At 46.6% G+C, this 21,549-nt stretch overlaps 1 protein-coding gene across 1 annotated transcript in view; it reads right to left on the bottom strand.

Annotated features, from left to right (window-relative positions):
• Window positions 1-21,549, bottom strand: part of RBFOX1 (RNA binding fox-1 homolog 1) — a 2,506,415-nt gene that overhangs the window by 2,238,119 nt on the left and 246,747 nt on the right. The window contains exon 3 of the mRNA XM_032144704.2: window positions 17,291-17,329. Coding sequence (XP_032000595.2) covers window positions 17,291-17,329 — 39 coding nt within the window. The remainder of the gene's footprint in view (window positions 1-17,290; window positions 17,330-21,549) is intronic.

Consider the following 21,549-nt stretch of genomic DNA (forward strand, 5'->3'; position numbering starts at 1 on the left):
GGCTGGTCTTGAACCCTTGGCCTCAAGCAATCTTCCTGCCTCAGCCTCCCAAAGGGCTGGATTACAGGCATGAGCCACTGTGACCAGCCTTAATTGTTTCTAATTAAATGAATAAAGCAGAGGGAATGGGGTGTTGCTTCCAAGATTAGGTTATTTTTAAAAATCCTGTAGCTTCTGACTTGGGTGCCCTCTCTCACTCATTTGCTCTCACTAAGAGAAGCCAGTTGCCAAGATGTGAGCTGCCTACTGGAGGAGTTTGTGTGGCAAGAAACTAGTATCTCCAAATGACAGCCAGAAAGAACTGAAGGGCTCTGTCCAGCCAGATTCATGGGCGAATTTAGAAGCAGATCATTCCCAGTCAGGCCTTGAGTTAACTGAAGTTCTGGCTTGCATCTTTGTTTTTGTTTTTATTTTTGAGATAGGATCTTGTTCTGTTTCCCAGGCTGAAGCGCAGTGGCACGATCACAGCTCACTGCGGCCTCAACCTCTTTGGTGCAAGCAATCCTCCAACCTCAGCTTCCTGAATAGTTAGGACTATAGGTGCACACCACCATGCCCAGCTGTTTATTTTTATTTTTGGCAAGACGGGGTCTTACTATATTGCTCAGGCTAGTCTCAAACTCCTGGGCTCAAGCAATCCTCCTGCCTCCACCTCTCAAACTGCTGGGATCACCAGCATGAGCCACCATGCCTGGCCCTGAGAGGCATCGTGATTACAGCCTGTGAGAGATTCTTGAGGCAGGGCACCCCGCAAAGCCATTGCACAAATCCCAACCCACAGAAGCCATGAAATAATAAATGTCTGTTGTTTTAAACTGCTAAGCTTGGGGGTAATTTGTTACACAGCAATAGATAACTAATACACTCATCCATATTTGTATTCACCCAACAGTGCTTTGCTTTATCAGCAGATCAGAAGGCGAATTTCAGCTGCAATCCCGTCTACAGCATTAGAAAAGACAAATTGGCATATCCAGAGGTAGCAAGTTCACCGTATTTCACACTTCAAAATGCGAAGCCTGACAGCTACGGTGGCTGGGATAGACAGGAAGCTATCAGTCTACAAAGTAAAATCAGAAGGGTGTGGAAATAAGACACAATTAGATCCGGAAGGAGCTTTAGAATTCCAAGGCAACTCCAGTTTCCATCTTACAGATGGGGAAAAAATGCCTAATGGGATTAGTCAAGCAATACTTCCTCTGGGGGCAAGTGTGGGAAAGAGCAGCAGTCACAGACAGGCCGAGACCAAGTGTGTCTTGATCAACTAATGATGTGTGCCAAGAGCATGAAGAGCGTGAAGTAGGGGTGCATGCCACACGTCTGCCATCCTTGCTACCGGTGCTTCTAGAACTGAAGACGAAAAAATGGCTCTATCCGCTTGTGGAAACCCAAGCCATCAAGGACTCTGGACTCCGAGGATGAGAATATTTGCACCACCCCCCACCCCAACCCCGCAGACATGCTTTGTAAAATGTTTTTAGGACTCCCCTACCCGGGCCACAGACTTAAAGGCACTCTGTGGGGTTAGAACTCTGTGACATGAATGTGTTTTGTTGACTGTGATAGATGACAGTTTGTATCTGTCCTATAAGGTCCCTACTCAGAGAAAATTCAAAGGGATAGAAAGAGGGACTTCTAACCCATAAGCTGCTTAGAGTCTCCAAAGAATAAGGATTCTTTTCTTTTTGTTTGCCCTTAAGGATCTTGAAAATATCCCCTTCCCAGAGCAGGAAATGAATGCCCCATTTTATTTACATCAGGCTGATGATATTTTGCTCTCCCAGGAAAAGCCATTTGCCAGAGGCAATACCCAGATGGTCCACCAGTACCCCTTGTTTGTGCAAAACAGCAGCAAGTTTAGAAGCAAGGATGGTAGGTACAGAGCACACACACCCTCATTCTCTGCCTCATGCCCCTGGCAGGCATCCTTAATGAATCAAGACATTCCTTCCTAATCAACCTGAATGCAGCCTCAGAACCTATGTAAACACAGCACTTCAAGCAGTCCCTACAATTGATCGGCATCAGCATGAAAAATGAGATTTGCATTAAGTGCCTGCTTTGTCTTTCTCCCTGGCTCAGACGCTGACTTCTGCACCAGGCGGCCCTGGCTGTCTTCCCTACTCAAGCTTCACCCATGAAAAGTTGTACCTCGCCATTTGCCAGCCCCGCCTGGGCTGCAAGAGACAGGAGAAATAGCCGAACAAACATCTTCCCATCTTCCCCTTGGGCTGGAAGGCAAAGTCTCTACCTCCCAGTACCGAATGGTGTGCATCACACTCCTTCAGCATACAAGAAACTGATGAAGAGAGTTATCCACATCTGCAACTGGAGAAATAAGAAGGCCTGAGCTGCCCGACCCTAGGTGCTCTATGGCTTATCTGGACCAAAAGGTCTTACTAATCCTGGGACTTGAAAGAGACTGAAAAAAGCATTGTGACAGTAAGTGACAGCTCATGTGTTTATCACATGATTCGCCACGGTGAAAGTCCCTAGTGTAGAATCTTTACTTGGACTGGGTCCCTGTCATCACTATCTAAGAAGAGGCTGTTGTTATGGGCTGAACTGTATCCCTCCAAAATTTGTGTGTTCAAGCTCGAAGTCCCAGTACTTCAGAATGTGACCGTATTTGGAGATGGAGTCTTCAAAGAAGTAACTAAAGTGAGATGAGGTCATTAGGGTGGGCCCTTATCCCATCCTACTGGCATCCTTTGATTGGGACGCAGACACACAGAGGAAAGACCATGTGGAGACATGGTAAGAAGGCAGATCAACTACAAGCCACAGAGAGACTGCTCAGAAGGAACCAACCTGCTGACACCTTGGTCTCAGACTCGCAGCCGCTAGAATGATGAGAGAATGCCATTCTGTTGTCTAAGCCACACGGGCTGTGGTACTTTGTGATGGCAACCCTCACAAACTAATACAAGAGCTGACCATGACATTTTAGGAAAAGTGAGGCACTTGGTATCTTCTTTCCCAGGACAGGACAAATAGCCATGATCAAGCATCTACGCATCATGTATAGATGAAAGAAAACAACAACACAACTTTTATCATTTCATTTCTCAAAAATACAGACAGGTATTGACAGGAAAGCAAAAAATGTTCCATGAACTCACTACCATAATAAACCCTGCTGACACTGAAAATACACTGGGTAAGACAATTTAAATGCTATTGAAAGATACAAAATGCCCTGTTCTCCCAGTCCATCAGCGCAGCCTATTTTAGTTCCCAATGGCTTTCTTAATTCCTTCTAGAAAATTCCAAGGAGATAGGTCATGGGTGTCAACAAGAAATCAGACATTATGCTGGGGTGAAGATGCTCAATAGAAGACCCCAGTCCTGCCTTGGATGACACTAGCCTAACGAGGAAGTCAGACAAGAAAAGAAAAATCAACTCGACATTTTGAGACAGGAAAAGTGCCTCCGCAGAGGTTGTGAACATCAACCTAAGTGCAAAGAAGAGGAACAAACTAACTCCTTCACTTACAACAGTGAGAGTCAGAGTATTTTTAGAGCTAGTAGACTTGTGTGGGATAACAGGCATTCACATTCAATGTTCTGATTGTGTAGGTTGCTACAACCTGCATGAATGCTCAGCTCAGATTTTAGACGGAGCATTCCACCTCCAGGATATACACTACATAGATTGCCTTGCAAAACATGAAAATATATGTGGCAATAACGTTTCGGTGAAATATTGCTTCTAAGAGCAAATCAGTGGAAGCAACCCAACTGTCAAGATCAAACAAGTCATGGTACATCCATATGACGACATATTACGCAGGCACTGAGAAGAAAGACACAGAACTGCTGATCTGGAAGGGGCTCCAAGATATAACAGGAAGGGAAAAAAAGCAAGTCACAAAAGAGTATGTTATGAATGGCCACTCTGGTATAAATATTCAAGGCTACATGTGCACACTCACATACACACCAGTATATCCACGGGTGAATTTTCTAGAAAGAATTAAGAAAGTCATTGGGAACTAAAATAGGCTGGGCTGGTGGACTGGGGGAACAGGGCACTGTGCATCTTTCTATACCATTTGAATTGTCTAACCCCGTGCATTTTCAGCGGCAGCAGGGTTTATTATGGTAGTGAGTTCATGGAACATTTTTTGTTTTCTTCGTAAAACTTGTCTGTATTTTTGAGAAAGGAAGCTGTAAATTGTGGTTTTTTTTTTAATAATCTATACATGATGCATAGATGGGCGAGGTGTTTCTGGATGTGTAATATGTGTGGGTGTGCTTTTATCTCATCCTCTTTGGGACCTTGGAGAGAGATTAGGAGAAAGTCCCCCATTGGCTTTGACCCCTGGTCAAAGGCTTCAACACACATCATTAGCGATTCTACAGAGCACAGCAGGGATTTCTTTTATGCATCTCCGGATGAAAGAAAACTTAGATCACAAGTTATTCTGTGAATCTGAGACAGCTTCCCTCTCTGCAGAAGAGACCTACCACCTAAGCATGTGAGCCACCCCAGACTGGAGCCCAGCAGGCCTGGATGCAGAACACCAATTTCTGACCCTGACCAGGAGAAAGCCAGGCCTGTAGGCAAGGAGGAAGGCCAAGCTCTTGAGGGTGGGGAGAAAGAAATCAAGGAGGGGAAGGACCCTGGACACTGAAGACCGGTCTCTGCCACTGCATCTGAGCAAAATGCTCAGTGGGAAACAGGAAGCAAATTGGAGCTTAAGGAATGTTTTAGGAAGCCCAAGGACACACCATGAATACAGGTAGCAGAGCAGAAATAATTCTTTGTTTGCGGGGTCGGGCGGGGGATGGAGTTTCATTCTTGTCTCTCAGGCTGGAGTACAGGGGCGCAATCTCGGCTCACTGCAGCCTCTACCTCCTGGGTTCAAGCGATTCTCCTGCCTCAACCTCCCAAGTAGCTGGGATGACAAGCATGCATCACCACACACAGCTAATTTTTGTATTTTTAGAAGACATGGGGTTTCACCATATTGGCCAGGCTGATCTCGAACTCCTGACCTCAGGTCACCCACCTGTCTTAGCCTCCCAAAGTGCTGGGATTACAAGCGTGAGCCACCATGCCTGGCCAGGGAGAAATAATTCTAAGAAAACAATACTCTGCCTGAAGCTCAGCCTTGGCGTGGCTTTGCAAGGGAGGCCTTTGGAATCAGAGAGGGTTCAAACCCCATCTCTACCCTCTCCTAGCTGTGTGGCCTCAGGCAAATCACCTGACTTCTCTGTGCTTACAGTCCTTGTTCTAGGGCCAGAGATGAGCAATGAACAGGGCAAACATGTCATCTGATCGGCAACAAGGCTTGCTGCCGATCAGATGACAGCACCAAGATTTGACAAGGGCCACAAAGGAAATCAAGCAGAGGCCATGACAGAAGATAATGAGGGCCCAGGAAGTCTCTCTGCAAAGGCGACATTTAAACTGTGACTGCACTTTTATGTAATGGAATAAGCCGTCTCTCGCCCCTTGTGGCAGCCGGGGTCCCGGAAGGGAACAGATGGCACGTTCAAATTAAGATAATTTGTGAGGAAATTAATAAAAGGACTATTCATAAAGATATGGGCAGGGGGTAAGGGAGCTACAGGTTACAATCCGGTGCCCTGCAGCTAGTGATAGTGAGGGTCCCAGCTCTGCCCTCATCCCTAAACCCGAATACAGACAGAAAGGGTTGCCTGACAGCAGCAGAGATCTTAGCTTAGGAATATAGCAGCCCATGGGAGGGAGCAGGGCCTATAAATGCCCTCTTCTCTCCTGCCTCCTCCTGTAACATACTATGGCTCCCTATTGCCCAAACCCAATGACAAACCAGTGGGAAAAGGTGCCTGGTGCTGGGGTTTACACAGGAAAGCCCACCAGGGCACAATGAACAGTGGAGAAGAGCAGAAAGCGGGTCTGGAGAGGTAAGCAGATGCTACCCATTTGTTCCCCTTCTGCACATCAGAATCTTGGGGGGTCATGTTAGAATTTGTTAGCGCTTCTAATCCTGCATTCATAAGGCCAATGAGAATTACCTTGTATGTGTTTTATGTGTATGTGTTTAATTCTAAATGCTTGATGATTTGCTAAAGACGCATTTCTTGCAAGGGGCTTTCACTATCTAGAGCTTTAGATGTCCCAGGTAATCAATAATGCTGCAGCTCTGACTCCAAATTAAATAACTGCACATTTATTACCCATTACTGGAAGCACACCAGGAACTCCCCCTCCAGAAGCACAAATCCCCATGCTCAGAGCCTTCCTTCTCCTCTGCTAGCCCACTCTAACCGTCTGGCAGCTTGGATCGGACACTGTGAATATCATCCGGCTTTTAGAAATCAAACTCCCTTCGCTGGTCTAACCTAAATTGGGATGAAAAATGCCAAGTCTCTGAAATGTACTCCGCCAAGCTGAGCCCGGAGGGAGGACGTAACATTTGGCTGCGGAATCAGGGAATCTTTGGCTGCTTCCCTGTCATCTGCTCCTCCAAGGAAAGTGGAGGAACACAGAATTTCAGCTCCCTGGTTTGTGGATCCCCTGCTCCCTCCCTACTGAGCTACCAAAACAAAAGGAAGGGATACCTAGCAGTGGGGAGTGAGGTGGGCCACCGTGATGTATAATGAGAACCAAGGAGAACTGCATTTGGGGCTGAGCAAGTTGAGCTTCGCATCACGCCCTTTCTGTCTCAGCTAACGAAAAATACCACGCTAAGTGGCCAGGGAAGAACAATAGTGTCTGAGCCAGAAATTTCCTTCAGTGACACAACACATCATTTTGCAAGTATGCATTTCTAGGAGGTCTTTTCTGTGATCAGAAAGCTATAAAGCACCCATAAGAGAAATTCATCCTGACACACATGCCCATCAGGAGAGAAGAGAGACTGGTGTTACATGCACCCCAGCCCCCAGATAGGAAGCTTTGCAATGAGGGTAAGCAGTAAGATACTGACTGTGGATCCAATATCATCTAGACAAAGATCAGAACGAACCCTATTAGTTGTCCCATCCCAACTCAGCTTCTTGTAGATTAAGAGAAACAGCCCGTGCAATTACTTCAATCACTTATGCAAAGTAAGATCGTTTCCCAAATTGGAAGTGACAGTCTGGGCCACCTGGTAGGAAAGGCAGCCTGTCCCCAGGAGGGGCTGAGCATTTCTCTCCTAGCTCTTTGGGTATTTGCTTGGTCGTGAGATAATCATAATCAAAATCATTACCTCCTTCCCCAGCACCATCACCATCATCCATCTGCCAATGTAGCAGGGCATTGAGTGCAACTTTCCAGGTCCCCTGAAACCAGCTCTAAGGCCTGTGGCTAGGAAAAAAAATACCGGCACCAAAAATATCTTCAGCCTGGGCAACACAGCAAGACCCTATCTCTACAGATAATTTTTAAAATTAGCTGGATGTAGTGGCATGCACCTGTGGTTCCAGCTACTCAGGAGGCTAAGGTGGGAGGGATCGCCTGAGCCCAGGAGGTCGAGGCTGCTGTGAGCCTTCATTGTACTACCACACTCCAGCCTGGGTGACAGAGCAAGACCTGTCTCAAAAAAATAAATAAATAAATAAACACCAAAATAGTTTATCAATGTATGTTTTCCAAATCTGTATATACAGATAACATCAGTTACAAAAAGTTTAATATGTGCTATCATGGCTAGGTGGAGAGGTAGACATTTTTATTTGAATAACTGGGAGAACTAGACTGAGAAAGGTTAACTTGGAGGGCTGCCTGGAAGACGCAAGACTCTAGCCATCTTGAGGAAAGGATTTGTGCCCAGGAAACAGAAGGAACTTGGAAGTTAAAGGCAGGGTCTGCACAAACCCACAGGTACCCCAGAGGCAGGGAAGGGAGCTGGTGGTTTGTGCAGCGATAAATTAAAAGGCATCCATGGAGCAAATCATATTAAACATGTATCTTGTCCTCAACAAGTAAATTCCAGACACTACTCAAAACACTTAATTTATCTTACTTTGCTTGAACTCCACAATGACCTGCTAAGATGGGCACTGTTAAACCTGTGAGTGCCAGGGCTGAGCTTCAAATCAAGGCAGTTGTCTTCAGAGTTCACTTACTTCACCACTACACGAATGAGTATGAGCTCATGGTCCAGGGAAAACAATGCCAATTAAGTAGGGAGAGCGACTGTGTTCTGGAGTAATGGAGAATCTTGCAATCACATGGAGGCGTAGGAACAGCAGCCTCAGCCTCTCCAGTTTGGAGCATGTAAGAAATGTCTGCTCTCACTCCAGATCTACCAAATCAGATTCTGCACTTTATTATTTTTTTATCTGACAAGTAAAATATGGCATATATTCATGGTGTATGACGTGATGTTTTGCGATATGTGTACACTGCAGAACAGCTAAATCAAGCTATATAACATGCACTGCCTGATTCTGCATTTTAACAAGGGTGCCCAGGGGGTCCCCCAATGCATTAAAACGTGAGTGGTGCTGGTCTCAAAGTCTGGGGTCAGTAACGTAAATCTAAGACAAGGAGGGGGCACTCTGGGTGGAAACAAGGCAGGTAGGAGCCTGGATGAGCTGCTTGATATAAATACATTTTTGAAAGCCACGTATACTTGGCAGCAGTAATTCTGACAGAGGAACAAGACAGTCATGTTTAAGAGCTAGAGCCACACTTTGGAGGCCAGGGCAGGAGGATCACTTGCACACAGGAGTTTGAGAGTGCGGTGGGCTATGATCATCCCACTGTACTTGCACTTCAGCCTGGATAACATAGCAAGGCCTCATCTTAAAATAAAAATAAAAATAAAAAAATAGAGCCAGGTCCAGGCACTCATGGCTCTGCCACTTCCTCAGATATGTGGCTGTGGGCATCTTATGAAAGCTCAAAGACTCACCTTCACCATTTGAACAGTGGAAGCAAAGGACTGGCTCCTTACTGGGCTGTCACAAAGATTAGGTGAGAAATTCTATATGTGGTGCTTAAGCACAGCACCTGCTAAATATTAACCCTCCACATAAATTTACCTATTACTATACCTATGTCAAAATTATAAATTATTAACATTTAGCTGGCTCTGAAGGTCCCAATTATAGTTGACAATGCCTGGGAAGAGGTTGGAAGAAGGTGCAGAAAAATGCAAAATGCAGCTGAGCTAAATTTCCTCATCCTATCTGGACAGAGTTTAAAGCTGTCATCTCATTCTTGACTTTGAATCTTAGAGAAACAAGGGTTACGGCAGCCTTTTCAGAAGAACTTCAAGGCTCAACTTAAATCGCATGTAGAATTAATAGCAGGATGCCTACCTTCAAATCAGCAGGTAAGATAAAAGCAAATTTAACAGACTCTACAGAGCAAAGAACAGAGAAAACAAATGAAGCAGCAAGGAAAGTCTTTGTAATAAATAATTTTTTAAATGACAGAAGATCAAACATATCTATTATGGCAAATATATTTGCACTAAATTCCTCTATTAAAAGACTAGGATTCTCAGACTGGCTGAATAAATGAAATTCATCCATGTGCCACTTCCAAGAGACAACTACAACAAAAGGAAATCGTATAAAATGAAGGGCAGCATGTCCAGGCCTACCCATGGGAACCAAAGAAGGAATGGAGAATAATGTGGTTTCAGAAAAACCCAAGGCAGGATGCATCAGCCAAGCTCAAGATGGTGATTTTCTATTAATAAAAGGTTCAATCCATAGCCAATGCTAGTCAATAAATAGCCTTTGTGAGTCAAATGGCATGGGCTCAGAATATGTACAGCACAATCTTTGGCCAGTACCAAGAAAAACAAACAGAAATAAACTAACTCTGGGAGATCCTAACCAACCTATCTCATATGAAAAATAAAGAACCCCATGCTACCCCACGCTTATAAAATGAATAAGGTTTGTCAAACAGAGAGAACACCTTTACAAATGTCCAGGAGTTTTGTTTTTTTTTTCTGAGACAAAGTCTCGCTCTTGTCCCCCAGGCTGGAGTGCAATGGCGCGATCTCAGCTCACTGAAACCTCTGCCTCCTGGGTTCAAGAGATTCTCCTGCCTCAGCCTCCTGAATAGCTGGGATTACAGGTGCCCACCACCACAATCTGCTAGTTTTTGTATTTTTAGTAGAGACGGGGTTTCACCATGTTGGCCAGGCTGGTCTCAAACTCCTGACCTCAGGTGATCTGCGCACCTCGGCCTCCCAAAGTGCTGGGATTACAGGAGTGAGCCACCGTGCCTGGCCGTCCAGGGGTATTTTTTAAACACACATTAATGAACAAGTTAAGCTTTAACGAAGTCCCCTCAGTAGGTTCTGTACAATCTACTTTCTCAGCCTGTAGTATAAGTGGAAATTAATTTTTAAAACTACTGTTGCGACAAGTTCCTAATGCTTAGAAGTTCACGAGCACCTTGACTGATGCTGTAGTTGAAGAATGGGCAGGGTTTGAATAATCCAAGATGGAGTAATGCCAAAGAAATTCTTATTTGCTTTGGAATATGGTCACAAACTCAGGAAAATTCAGCCACACTTGCCCACTTGTCTGTCCATCTACCCATTCATCCTTCCTTCCTTCCTTACTTCCATCCATTCACACATCTACTCATCCATCCATCCACCTATCCATCCGTGTACCATCCATCCACCCATCACCCACCCATCCATCCATCCATCTACCCACCCACCCTTTCTTCCTTCATTCCATCCATTTACCCACCCACCTTTACATCTGTCTTTCCATCCATCCACCCTTCCATCCATCTACCCACCCACCTTTATATCTATCCTTCCACCCACCCACCTTCCCTCTTTCCATTCATCCATCCATCTACCCACTCACTTTTCCATCCATCCTTCTACCCAACCTTCTATTCATCCATCCATCCATCCATCCATCCGCCCACCCACCCACTCATCCATCCATCTACCCACCCATCCTTCCTTCCTTCTGTCCATCCACCCACCCACCCTTACATCTATCCTTCCATCCATCCACCCATCCTTCCTTACGTCCACGTTTTCATCCATTCATCTACCCACTCTTCTATCCATCCATTCAACCACCCACCCACCCATGCAATGTGCATTATCTACTCTCTACTAAGTACTACACAAGGTACTGGGAATGGAATAAAAAGGTGAGGTACTGCTTATTAGGAATTTCATAGCTCCATAGCCATGCAAAAAAAAAAAAGAAAGAAAGAAAGAAAGAAAAAGCAGGGTAAGCACAGAAAGTAATTAAAAAGAGGTATGATGATAAGCAATGAGACATCACAGTGCAACAGGAGCAATGAGGTGTCAGGTAAGGTCTGTTTCTCACCTAACAAATATTTCTCAGATGTTCATTATATGCCATGCCCAGGAGCTGTCACAGTGAATGAGACATATGTCTTGGGGAGCATATATTTTTATGGGAAGAAATCACGTAAATAAACATGAGAACAAAAAAGGAATATTATTTCAGATCACGCTAAGTGCCATGGAAAAGACAGAACGGGGCAATGGAAAGGGGCATGTGTGAGCCAGGGCAGTCATCAAAGTCGCCTCAGGAGGAGGAACAGCAGCTCTGAGAGCCTCGTGGATCAAGGCAGGGGCAGAGGCAATGTCAGAAAGGTGACTGGAGCCAGCTCGTGTCACCGTCAGGCTGTCTGGACATAGTCTGATAACAACGGGAAGCTTTGGGACTTGGAGCAGGAATTCCATGTGTTTCTGCTGGATCCCCTACAACAACCTGAGCTCCTCTGGAAGCCAGACACCCTTCTACACCAAAGTTACCTATGCAGGCAGGCGTGCAGCTTCCACGGAGGATCAGATGGCAAATCCTGCTCTAATTACGCTGGTAATTATAAGCTGACACTTGCAGAGCAAGAAAGAACATTCCTTCTGTTAGGAAATGATCACTGGGAAGCTAGTCCCAGCCTCTTAAACAGGGAAGGCGCTGTGAATTTACAAACAGCTGATGAAAGGAGGCGAGACCCAGTCCAGGAGGGCAGCGCAGAAATCACTCTAAGAAATAATTAAGGAGCCCGGAAGGCGAGAAGAAGATTTCGTTCCAGCATGCACACGGACCCTCCTGGCCCCTGGGGCAGCATTAAAAAGAGCAAATACGCCTCAGTCATTCTGACCGAGATTTTAATCCTTGCCCTGTCTGTGGTGAGCCGGGAGACCTGGTAGCCTGGGAAGGTTATTTGCCTATCTGACCTGAGGCTCCCCCTCTGCTGCAAATGGGTTTAAGAATAATCTTTCTTGCAATGGGGGCTGGGGGGACCATGTTGGGAGGATTACACGAGATCACGTTTGTAAGGGGCCTGGAACACAGTAGGTGTACAAGCAATGCCAGGCCCTCCTCCCCAGGGTTCCCTTTGCCTCGTGGGTGGAAACTCTGAAGTGAGGAGGAAGGGAAAGAGAATAAAAGGGAGGGTGCTGTCAACCACAGAGGTTATTATGCTCCCTGGTGATGCTAGAAGGCAGGGAGAGAGCCGTGATAATAAGATTCTCCCCCTGTTTTCTGTGTGACGGCGAATAACAGAGACATGAGAAAAGAGCGTCCGTCAGAACTCACAGAGAAGGCAGACAAGGCAAGGAGATCAAAGGAATAAATCCACCGCAATCTGAAAAACAGCCTGCCTGCTTTCATCTGTCTGGGAGGTGACGCGAGGACCCACACTCCAGCCAAAAACACACTTTTTTCCACCCATGCTGCATGGACCGGGGCTGAGGGCATGGCAGCTTCCAAAACACACCCCCTTCGAGGATAATAAATCTTCTCCTTGGTCTGGCCACACCTCGCCAGGACCTTGATCCCCACTCCAGGCTAAGCTCTAGAAATATACCCCTGCCAAGGAGATTCATCCATTTTAAAAGGTCAGAGACTTATTGCCACCGAAGCTTGGGCTCAGAGCAGGTGTAAATACTCCCGAGGTCCCAAGAGTGCTTTATCACACCCAGGAGTGAGGACCTGGGGGATATTGTGCCTTGGGGAAGTTCCTTCCCGGGCAGACCGTGTAACTGCCCTGGTGCCTGGAGAGACAGAGAGTTCTCTGGGGGTGGGGACCTACATGCCCATGCCACCTTTTATCACTTTCTTCTCCCTCTCACCTGGGAAGGGTCTTATCTTCAGCTTCCTGGGCTGCCAGCAGTGGTAGGGACCTGGATCCTCTCTGTTCAGTTTCATAGAGCATCTCTCAGAGGGAAAAAGGACACCACTCAACAGATTCCTACCTCAACCCAGTCACTGAACTATTGAAAAGGCAGAAGTGCAAAGCCAGTTAAAAAACATCTTAACTGCAGAGAGTAGATCACCTGTTTTCCAGTACGCTTGTTCCTGAGCCTCTCTTCAAAGAGGAACGGAACGCCATTTCCTCAATAGGAATTCCCACGTTCTCACATCCGACTAAGAACTTTTTAGCCTCTAAGGATGCTCTGGGGGCTGTGTGGATCTGGGAAAGCCGAGACTGTAATGAGTTTTTAAAAGTAATCAATCAGACGGGGCACAATGGCCCACGCCTGTAATCCCAGCACTTTGGGAGACCGAGGCCGGTGGATCACCTGAGGTCAGGAGTTCGAGACCAGCCGGGCCAACGTAGTGAAACCCTGTCTCTACCAAAATTACAAAAAATTAGCCGGGCGTGGTGGCAGGAACCTGTCATCCCAGCTGCTTAGGAGGCTGAGGCAATAGAATCGCTTGAACCCGGGAAGCGGAGGTTGCAGTGAGCTGAGATCGATCGCACCACTGTACTCCAGCCTGAGTGATAAGAGCGAAACTCTGCCTCAGAAATAATAATAATAATCACTGCTGATGCTTTCAGGGAACCTGGAGAAGCCTCCAGATGCAATGGGAGGGTTCCAGGCTGCAGAGGCGGACAGACCAGGGTTCCAATCCCAGCTCTGCCACTTACAAGCAGTATGACTATGGGCAGGTTACCTCAGCTCTCTGGGCTCCTGCACTCCATGGTAGAAAAAGAGAGATGATGAGACCCAGTTGCTCAGATGCTGCATGGATTTAGGCTGAGGGATTATCATATGGCTCATGGGTGATGCCCACTGAATTGTTATTATTTTGTCAAGTTGCCTTTGACAGCCCTGAGATAGAAAGGGAGAGGGAGAGAGAGGAATAGAGATTGACACAGACAGAGAGAGAGAATGTGTGCATGTGTATCTGGGTTAAACAACCTATCAACAAACCAACGCAATCAAATGACTCAGCAACTGCACAGACTTCCCAAAGTTTAGAGGCTAAGGGGCTATGGTGGGAAAAGGGGGTACACCAGGGACCAGGAATAGACACATTTGGTCCCTCTAGGTGAGAGGAGCCTGTCTCCCCTTCCCTCAATCCCCTACCCCTTCTTTGCCCAAGCCCAGTGCACAGCCTAGAACATGCTACCCAGGGCTGACGTTCCACACGCAGGACAGCATGGTGGGTGGAAGCACAGGCGAAGGCCAGCCTTGCAGGCTTGAGACCTCAGCTCTGTTCCTCACTCCGGGAGCTCTGGGAAAAACGCTGCTGAGTCTGTTTCCCTTTGTTAAAAGACGGTGACGGTCTGGCAGCTCCTCAATAAGTTAAACACAGAATTACCATATGGCCCAACAGTTCCACTCCGGGGTATATACCCACAAGAACCGAAAACAGGAACTCAAACAAGCACATGGGCACAAATGTTTATGGAGGCACTCTTTGAAATAGACAAAAGGTAGACACAACCCAAATTTCCACCGCTGGGTGAATGGATAATCATGCGGTCTTGCCTTACAATGGAATATTATTCAGCCATAAAAGGGAGAGAATGCTACAATATGAATAAACCTCAAAAACATTATGCTGAATGAAAGAAGCCAGACACGGAAGACCGCATACTATATGATTCCATTTATATAAAATATCCAAAAGAGGTAAATCCACAGGGGCAGGATGCAGACTAGCAGTTGTCAGGGGCTGGGGGACGGAGGAAGGGGGAGTGACTGCTTAATGGTCACAGGGTCTCCTTTGGGGGTGACAAAAATGTTTTGGAACTACATAAAGGTGTGGTGGCACCATAGTGTGAATGCACTAAAACCCACGGAGCTGCCCACTGTAAAACACCTAACATCATGTTATATGAATTTCCATCATAAACTGATTAATAAAGAGGGAAACAATGGTGCCATCACTCAGGCAATGTAGACAGAAGCAATGAATGCACGTGAATAAGGCACCTGGGATAATCCCTGGCATGTTACAACCCCCCCCAACCCGCCCCACAAACACTTCATTAGATGCTTCCTTGCTCTGTTGGCTTTTAACAGAGCCCACCTCCCAAACACGCAACTAGTCATAAAATGACTTGTCCACCTGCCGGGCGTGCTGGGGAATGAGCACAGGTGCTGGGATGATTCTCCCCACAAAGAAAGAGGACTCTGAGAAGCTCCGAGCAGTGCAAAATGCCAGAAGGCAGCTGCACCTGAGAGAACCCCTCCGCCACCTGCTCCACGCTCTCCAAAGCAGCAGCAGAGGAGGCAACAGACAGGCCAGAGCTTGCCCGCTCTAGCACCCACCTCCCAAGAAGACCTCTACTGGTCAGACCCAGCCATCCCCACCAGGTCCTGCAGAAAGCAGAGTGGTTCAGGGTGACCACAGCATGGGCAGACACCTACCAAGAGCAAGGGAAAAGGTATAAACATCTTCTGTTCTCAGCTCCCAGCCCCAGAAGCTAGAATTGAGCTAACTGACGGGGCGGGAAGCCAAGTGAAGAAGTAGTGACCTCAGTCCTGAGATGGATCCAATCTCCCAGGATCTCACAACTTGTAACCGTGCTTCTGATAAACCAGCCAATGTCAGCACAGAGAGGATCCAGGTCAAGCAAAAGGTAGCTACTCAGCATAATGCGTTCAAGGTTCATCCCAGTTGTAGAATGGATCGCTGCTTCCTTCCTTTTTATGGCTGTATAATATTCCACTGCCTGGATAGACCACATTTTATATGGACATGTGAGCTATTTCTCCTTTTTGGCTTCCGTGAATAATGTCACTGTGAAGTTGTGTGTCCATGTGCTTGTGTGAGTACCTGTTTTCAGCACTTGGGGGTATATATGTAGGAGTGAAATTGCTGGGCCATATGGTAATTCTATGTTTAACTTTTGGAGGAACTGCCAAACTGTTTTCTAAGTAAAAGAAGCCAGACACAAAAGGCCACTTACTATATGATTCCACTTACGTGAAAAATTCAGAATAGGTGAGCCCACAGAGACAGAATGCAGACTGGTGGCTGTCAGGGGCTGAGGGGAGAGGAGAACAAGAGGGGAGACTGCTTAATGGATACAGGGCTTTACTATGGCATGATGAAAATGTTTTGGAAGTAGAGAGAGGTAGTGATTGCCCAACACTGTGAATGTACTAAATACTTCTAACTTGTTCATTTGAAAATGGCTAATCTTATGCTATGTGAATTTCACCTCAATACAATTTGTTTAAAAAGCAGCTACTCAAATTCTTCTACCCCTAACTGGCAGCCAACAATAGGAGCCTGGGGAAGGGTGGACAGTAACAGGGGTGGGAGGAGGAACAAGAGGGCACGGAACATGCCCTAATCACCACTCAAATGACAACAAGCATAGATTCCGCCTCCCCACAAAGCCTCCTTTGCCACTTAAACCGTCTCCAATCCACTCAAGGGCCAGCCATGCGATCCTCTCCAATCCTATTACACAGGAAATTTACATACGTAATAAAAAGATGCTGTCTTGATACTAATCTTGGGGAAAAAAATTCTTACATTTGTATTAATTTTCCTTCTCAGGTTTTAATTGAAGAGTGGATACAACATCGTGGGGGAAATAAAAATCTTACTTCCTCTATCCGAGGGCCATGTGGCTTCATTAGAAATTACATTAGTTCCTCATCAAGCAACAATAATAACATAGAGTTGAAATCGATTTAAAAAAAATGCATTGCCCCAAGGTATAGATCTGTTTGGTTCAATTATATTCTTACATGGCCAAGTTCTGGTACCTCCAGTGCTAATAAGATTGTGGCACAATGCCAGGATGTGGGCTTCACTCACCTTCAAAGCTCAATGATGAAATACAGGCAAGCACCCTCATCACTCCCAGTAACAAGCTGTTTAACTGCCTGCCCACCCCTCAACCCTGGCAAAAATGACTTCATTTCTGGAGCTCAGACATTAAAGATGCCAAGTATGTTTGATGTCATGAGCCTTCCCTGATCAATTAGTAGTGACTGTCTTGCTAAGGGATGAACTGTGCTGTGGTTGATTACAGATGTCTGCACTGGGCAGTGAAGTTGCAGGGCTGTGATGCAAGACTTTTCTATTGTTTTCACTTCCACTAGACTTCACAGACATCCTAAGTCAGGACAAAATGAGCACTTACCTGACCCTCAACAAGGCTGTATGGCAGGGACAGCAGATCCTGCAATAAAAAAAAAAAAGAGAGAGAGAGAAGAAACATTGAGTTTACATTGAAACAATTGCTTTTGCTTTGTTTTTCTCTTAGATTTAAAAAAAGAATGTTTTATTCATTCATTCTAAAAACGTCCACTAAATGCCTAATGTGTCAGGCTCTGTAGTAGGCTGTTTTTGACAACCAACAAGATGACAAATTGCTGCCATAAGACAGAAGGAAGATGGGGGAGAACATGGTAAATAAGGAAGCCAACGAATAACTATTAATAATAAAGGAAGATAAGATCAGAATGATAATTCCTATGATGATAACAAGATGAATTACGGGGTGGAGAATAACTGGTGCTACTTTAGACTGGGGGTCTAGCAGCACTGAGAGTTGAATGACAAGAAGGAGACTTCCATACGGAGGGATGGCAGGTCACATGTCCTGGGGCAGGGACAATGGACAAGCTCTAGGAAGCAGCCCAGAGCAGCCAGAACCATCAAACCGAGTGATGGGAGAGGCAAAGAGATGATGTCAAGGAGGCAGGCAGGGACCAGAGCATATCTAGCCTTGCAGGTTGAGATACAGAGTTCAGGTGTTTTTCTAAGCAATATGGGAAACCACAGGAAGACAGCATTTCTTTCTTAAAACACCCCAGCTCCTGAACTAGGATTCCCAGGGGGCAGCCACAGAAACCCTTGCTGCCTCAAGGAAGACCTCACTCTGTGAGCACTCTCTGATTTCAGGGCCCCAAGAGTTGAAATACCCCCTCTGCCCCCACTAGGACCTGAACTCAGCCAAGCGCCTCCATTAGGTCGGAACCCAACTCCTCCCCTCACCAAATGTAGCCCCCATGGAGGAGATCAAACCCCACACATGCTCCCTTTGGTCTCAGAAGGCTGAGTCAGTTGCTTGCACGGGAAGGACCCTGGCTTAGTCAAAATGGCAAGGGCCTGCTGCACAGACACTGTATGGAACACGAATCTGAGGGCCAGCCTGCCCCGAGCCCAGCACATCACTCTTCAAGCCAAGAACACCTGCTCTTTCTTTCTCTCTCTGACCTAAGCTTGTGCTTCTGCCATATTCCAGAAATGAGCAAAATTATTTCCCACCTAAAGTGGGAGAAGATACCATAGCTCCCCTTTTTTCTTGCCAAAACATCAGACCTTTCAGGGTCCCCATGAACTCCACCAGCACCTCCTCTTCCTGCCCAGCCAAGGAAATTGCCCCAACACCAACTGGTCCCATAAAGGGATCCAGACTCAACAAGGTGCCCCTGGGAGCTTACCCACTGCAGCACCGTGGACAGAGACCAGTGCAGCTCTGCTCTGCTGCCCAAAATCTCAGGCGCAACAGATCTGGCCATTCTGGAGAAAGCCACATTCAACCCTTGCAGTCCACGGGACTCCACTTGCTGAGTCTTAAATTCCTCAGCTTACTTCATAGGGTGGCGATTCCATGAGGCCCCGCATGCCTAGTCCATGGAAAAACATTCACTGAAGTCCTGAGTGTTAAGAGCTATTACTAGTATGTTTTAGTTTTTAGACGAGCCCATGACCATGAAATTAACAACGAACATGGGCTAGGGTGAGTCAGCTCCATCTCAGCTGCATGAAGAGGAGTCCTGGGGGACATGACTTTGATCTACAGTCACAATTTGGAAACAGGTAATCCACAGAGTAGATGCTGGATAAGCACCTGGAGAATGAGCTGCTTCTCCTAGCCCTGCTCAAAGGCTGTGTTTTAAGCTGAATTGCACCCCACCCCACAAAACTCCTATGTTTGCGACCCCAAACCTACGACTTCCGAATGTAATTGACTTGCAGACAGGACCTTTAAAGAGGTGATTAAGTTAAAATGAGGCTGTTAGGCTGGGCTCTGATCCAGTCTGACTTCTATCTTTATAAGAAGATGAAATTTGGACACACAAAGAGGTGTCAGGGATGCAGAAGCAGAGAACAAAGGCCAGGTGAGGACGCAGCAAGGAGATGGCCACCTACAAGGCAAGGAGAGGGGCCTCAGAAGAAACCAATCCTGCTGACACCTCGATCTTGGACTTCTGGACTCCAGAACTGAGGGAAATAAATTTGCTGTTTAAGCCACTCCATCTATATTACTTTGTTAGGGCAGCCTGAGGAAATACACACACACCCGGGCAGATGTGGCTTTTCTCTCCCCTCTGCAAGGTGCAAAGGAGATGGTTTGTGGTTCTCAAGGTCCTCTCCTCCCAATCTCCAGACCCCTGTGCCAGCTCAGGTGGGTCTCTGCCCTCAAGCTCCTAAAGGAGGTGCCTGCAGACCAGGGTCTGCACACAGGGGCTGAACAGATACAGACCTTCCTCCTGAGCTCCTAGAGCCACACCCTGTGCCTCTCCAGCCCCTCCTCCATCCATCATGCCTCCCCTTCACAATCTCCAAGCCCTCCTTCTCTACTGCCTCCTTTCTTGGGACTCAGAAACGCGCCCAAAGCTCACCACATTATCAACTATATAGCTCTGTTTTCTTTGCTTCTCGCCATCCACCCTCCAGAGCTGGGCTGAATGCTGGAGACATGATGGGGCACAAATGGAGGAGGCCCTTGTGGCGCCTACAGTCTGGGGAGGAGAACACTGTACTGAGAGAGCTGCAAAAAATCCACATAAAGCTACAGCTCTGAAGGAAAAGGAGACGATGCAAGGACCCTTGGTCCCCTGTCATCTACTCCTCAGTGCCTGGGTTCCCCGCCCACCCAGACAGCTTAGTCCACAACTAGAACGCTCTGCAGTGACTCTCCCTTCTTCAAGCTCTGTCGTGTCCCCTCTCTGACATCTTTTCCTGAGGCGTTTCCTCCTTTTTCTATGCCTATCCCAGGAATGCAAACAGCCCCTAGAGTCTGCCCTTTGCCCTCCCAGAGAATCATTTACCATGGCATCTGGACCCCAATGTCTACCTCACTGGGGACCCCTGACTGTGCAGTTCTAGCCCCAACTGCTCTCCTGAGCACCACACTTAATGGACCATCCTCTTGGCCTCTCCACATGGCTGTCCCACGGACATATCAACTCCCCACAGCCCAAGCCAAGCTCTCCTCTCTCCCCAGCTGTGCCTCCTTCCCCTCCTGGCACCCAGAAGACATCCCCGTTCCCCCAGCCCATTGAGCCTGAAGCCCTAGCACCTCCTGATTCCTTCCTCCTGCTGGTCCATCACGGCGCTATTGATCCATTGCAGCTGTGCACAGCATGGTGCTCCCAGGCCTGGTTATGGCAATAAGAGGCTCTTCAAAGGTTGCTGGATACCTCTCTTCCTGCTGCTGAATACAATTTGGCTGAAAGCAAATTTGTTCAAAATAGACCTCCCACGGTGGTTGCACTTCTGGGTGTTGTAATCTTGTTGTTGCCATGAAGTGGATTTTTTTATTATTATTATTTCTTTGTTGTTGTTTTTTTTTGAGACAGTCTCACTCTGTCACCCAGGCTGGAGTGCAGTGGTGCAATCTTGACTCACTGCAACCTCCATCTCCTGGGATCAAGCGATTCTCCTGCCTCAGCCTCCCAAGTAGCTGGGATTACAGTTGTGCATCACCATGCCTGGCTAATTTTTGTATTTTTAGTGGACACAGGGTTTCACCATCTTGGCCAGACTGATCTCAAACTCCTGACCTCAGGTGATCTGCCTGCCTTGGCCTCCCAAAGTGCTGGAATTACAGGCGTGACCCACCACGCCCGGCCACCATGAACTGGTTTAAAACACTTTTTATGCATCTTTAAGCACTTGGATCCATCTATTTCCCTGTATTATTTTCATTTTATTTTTTCATTTAGAAACTCAAAACCTAGTATTGCTAAGCTCAATGGTAACTAACGGCAGACAGAGGAGAATAAAGAGATCAGCTTCATAGAATAGTCCCTTGAAAAGCAACACACTTCGTGCCACTGTGCTGCCCTGGAAAAATCCATTCAGTAAGTGTGATCCCAGAGAGGTAAGGTGTCAGCTGGATTTATAAAAACAAAATCCTTGTTATGTTACCAAACACCCGTCTTTGAATTATAAAGAAAGAGAAAACTCACTACTACTCTCCAAACTCAACCCTGGAAGTACAACCAGGGATGCAAGGTTGACGTGTATTCTTCTAACCATTTTCCTAAAAATGGAAAAATATATCTATCATCTATGTATATATACATAAACAAAAATACTTTCGTTTTTTAAAAACGGACCAAAGCTTAGATGTTGATCTGCACACTTTCTTTTTATAAATGTATC

Source organism: Hylobates moloch, unplaced genomic scaffold, assembly GCF_009828535.3.
Source record: "Hylobates moloch isolate HMO894 unplaced genomic scaffold, HMol_V3 SCAFFOLD_23, whole genome shotgun sequence".
In the NCBI taxonomy this organism is placed as follows: domain Eukaryota; kingdom Metazoa; phylum Chordata; class Mammalia; order Primates; family Hylobatidae; genus Hylobates; species Hylobates moloch.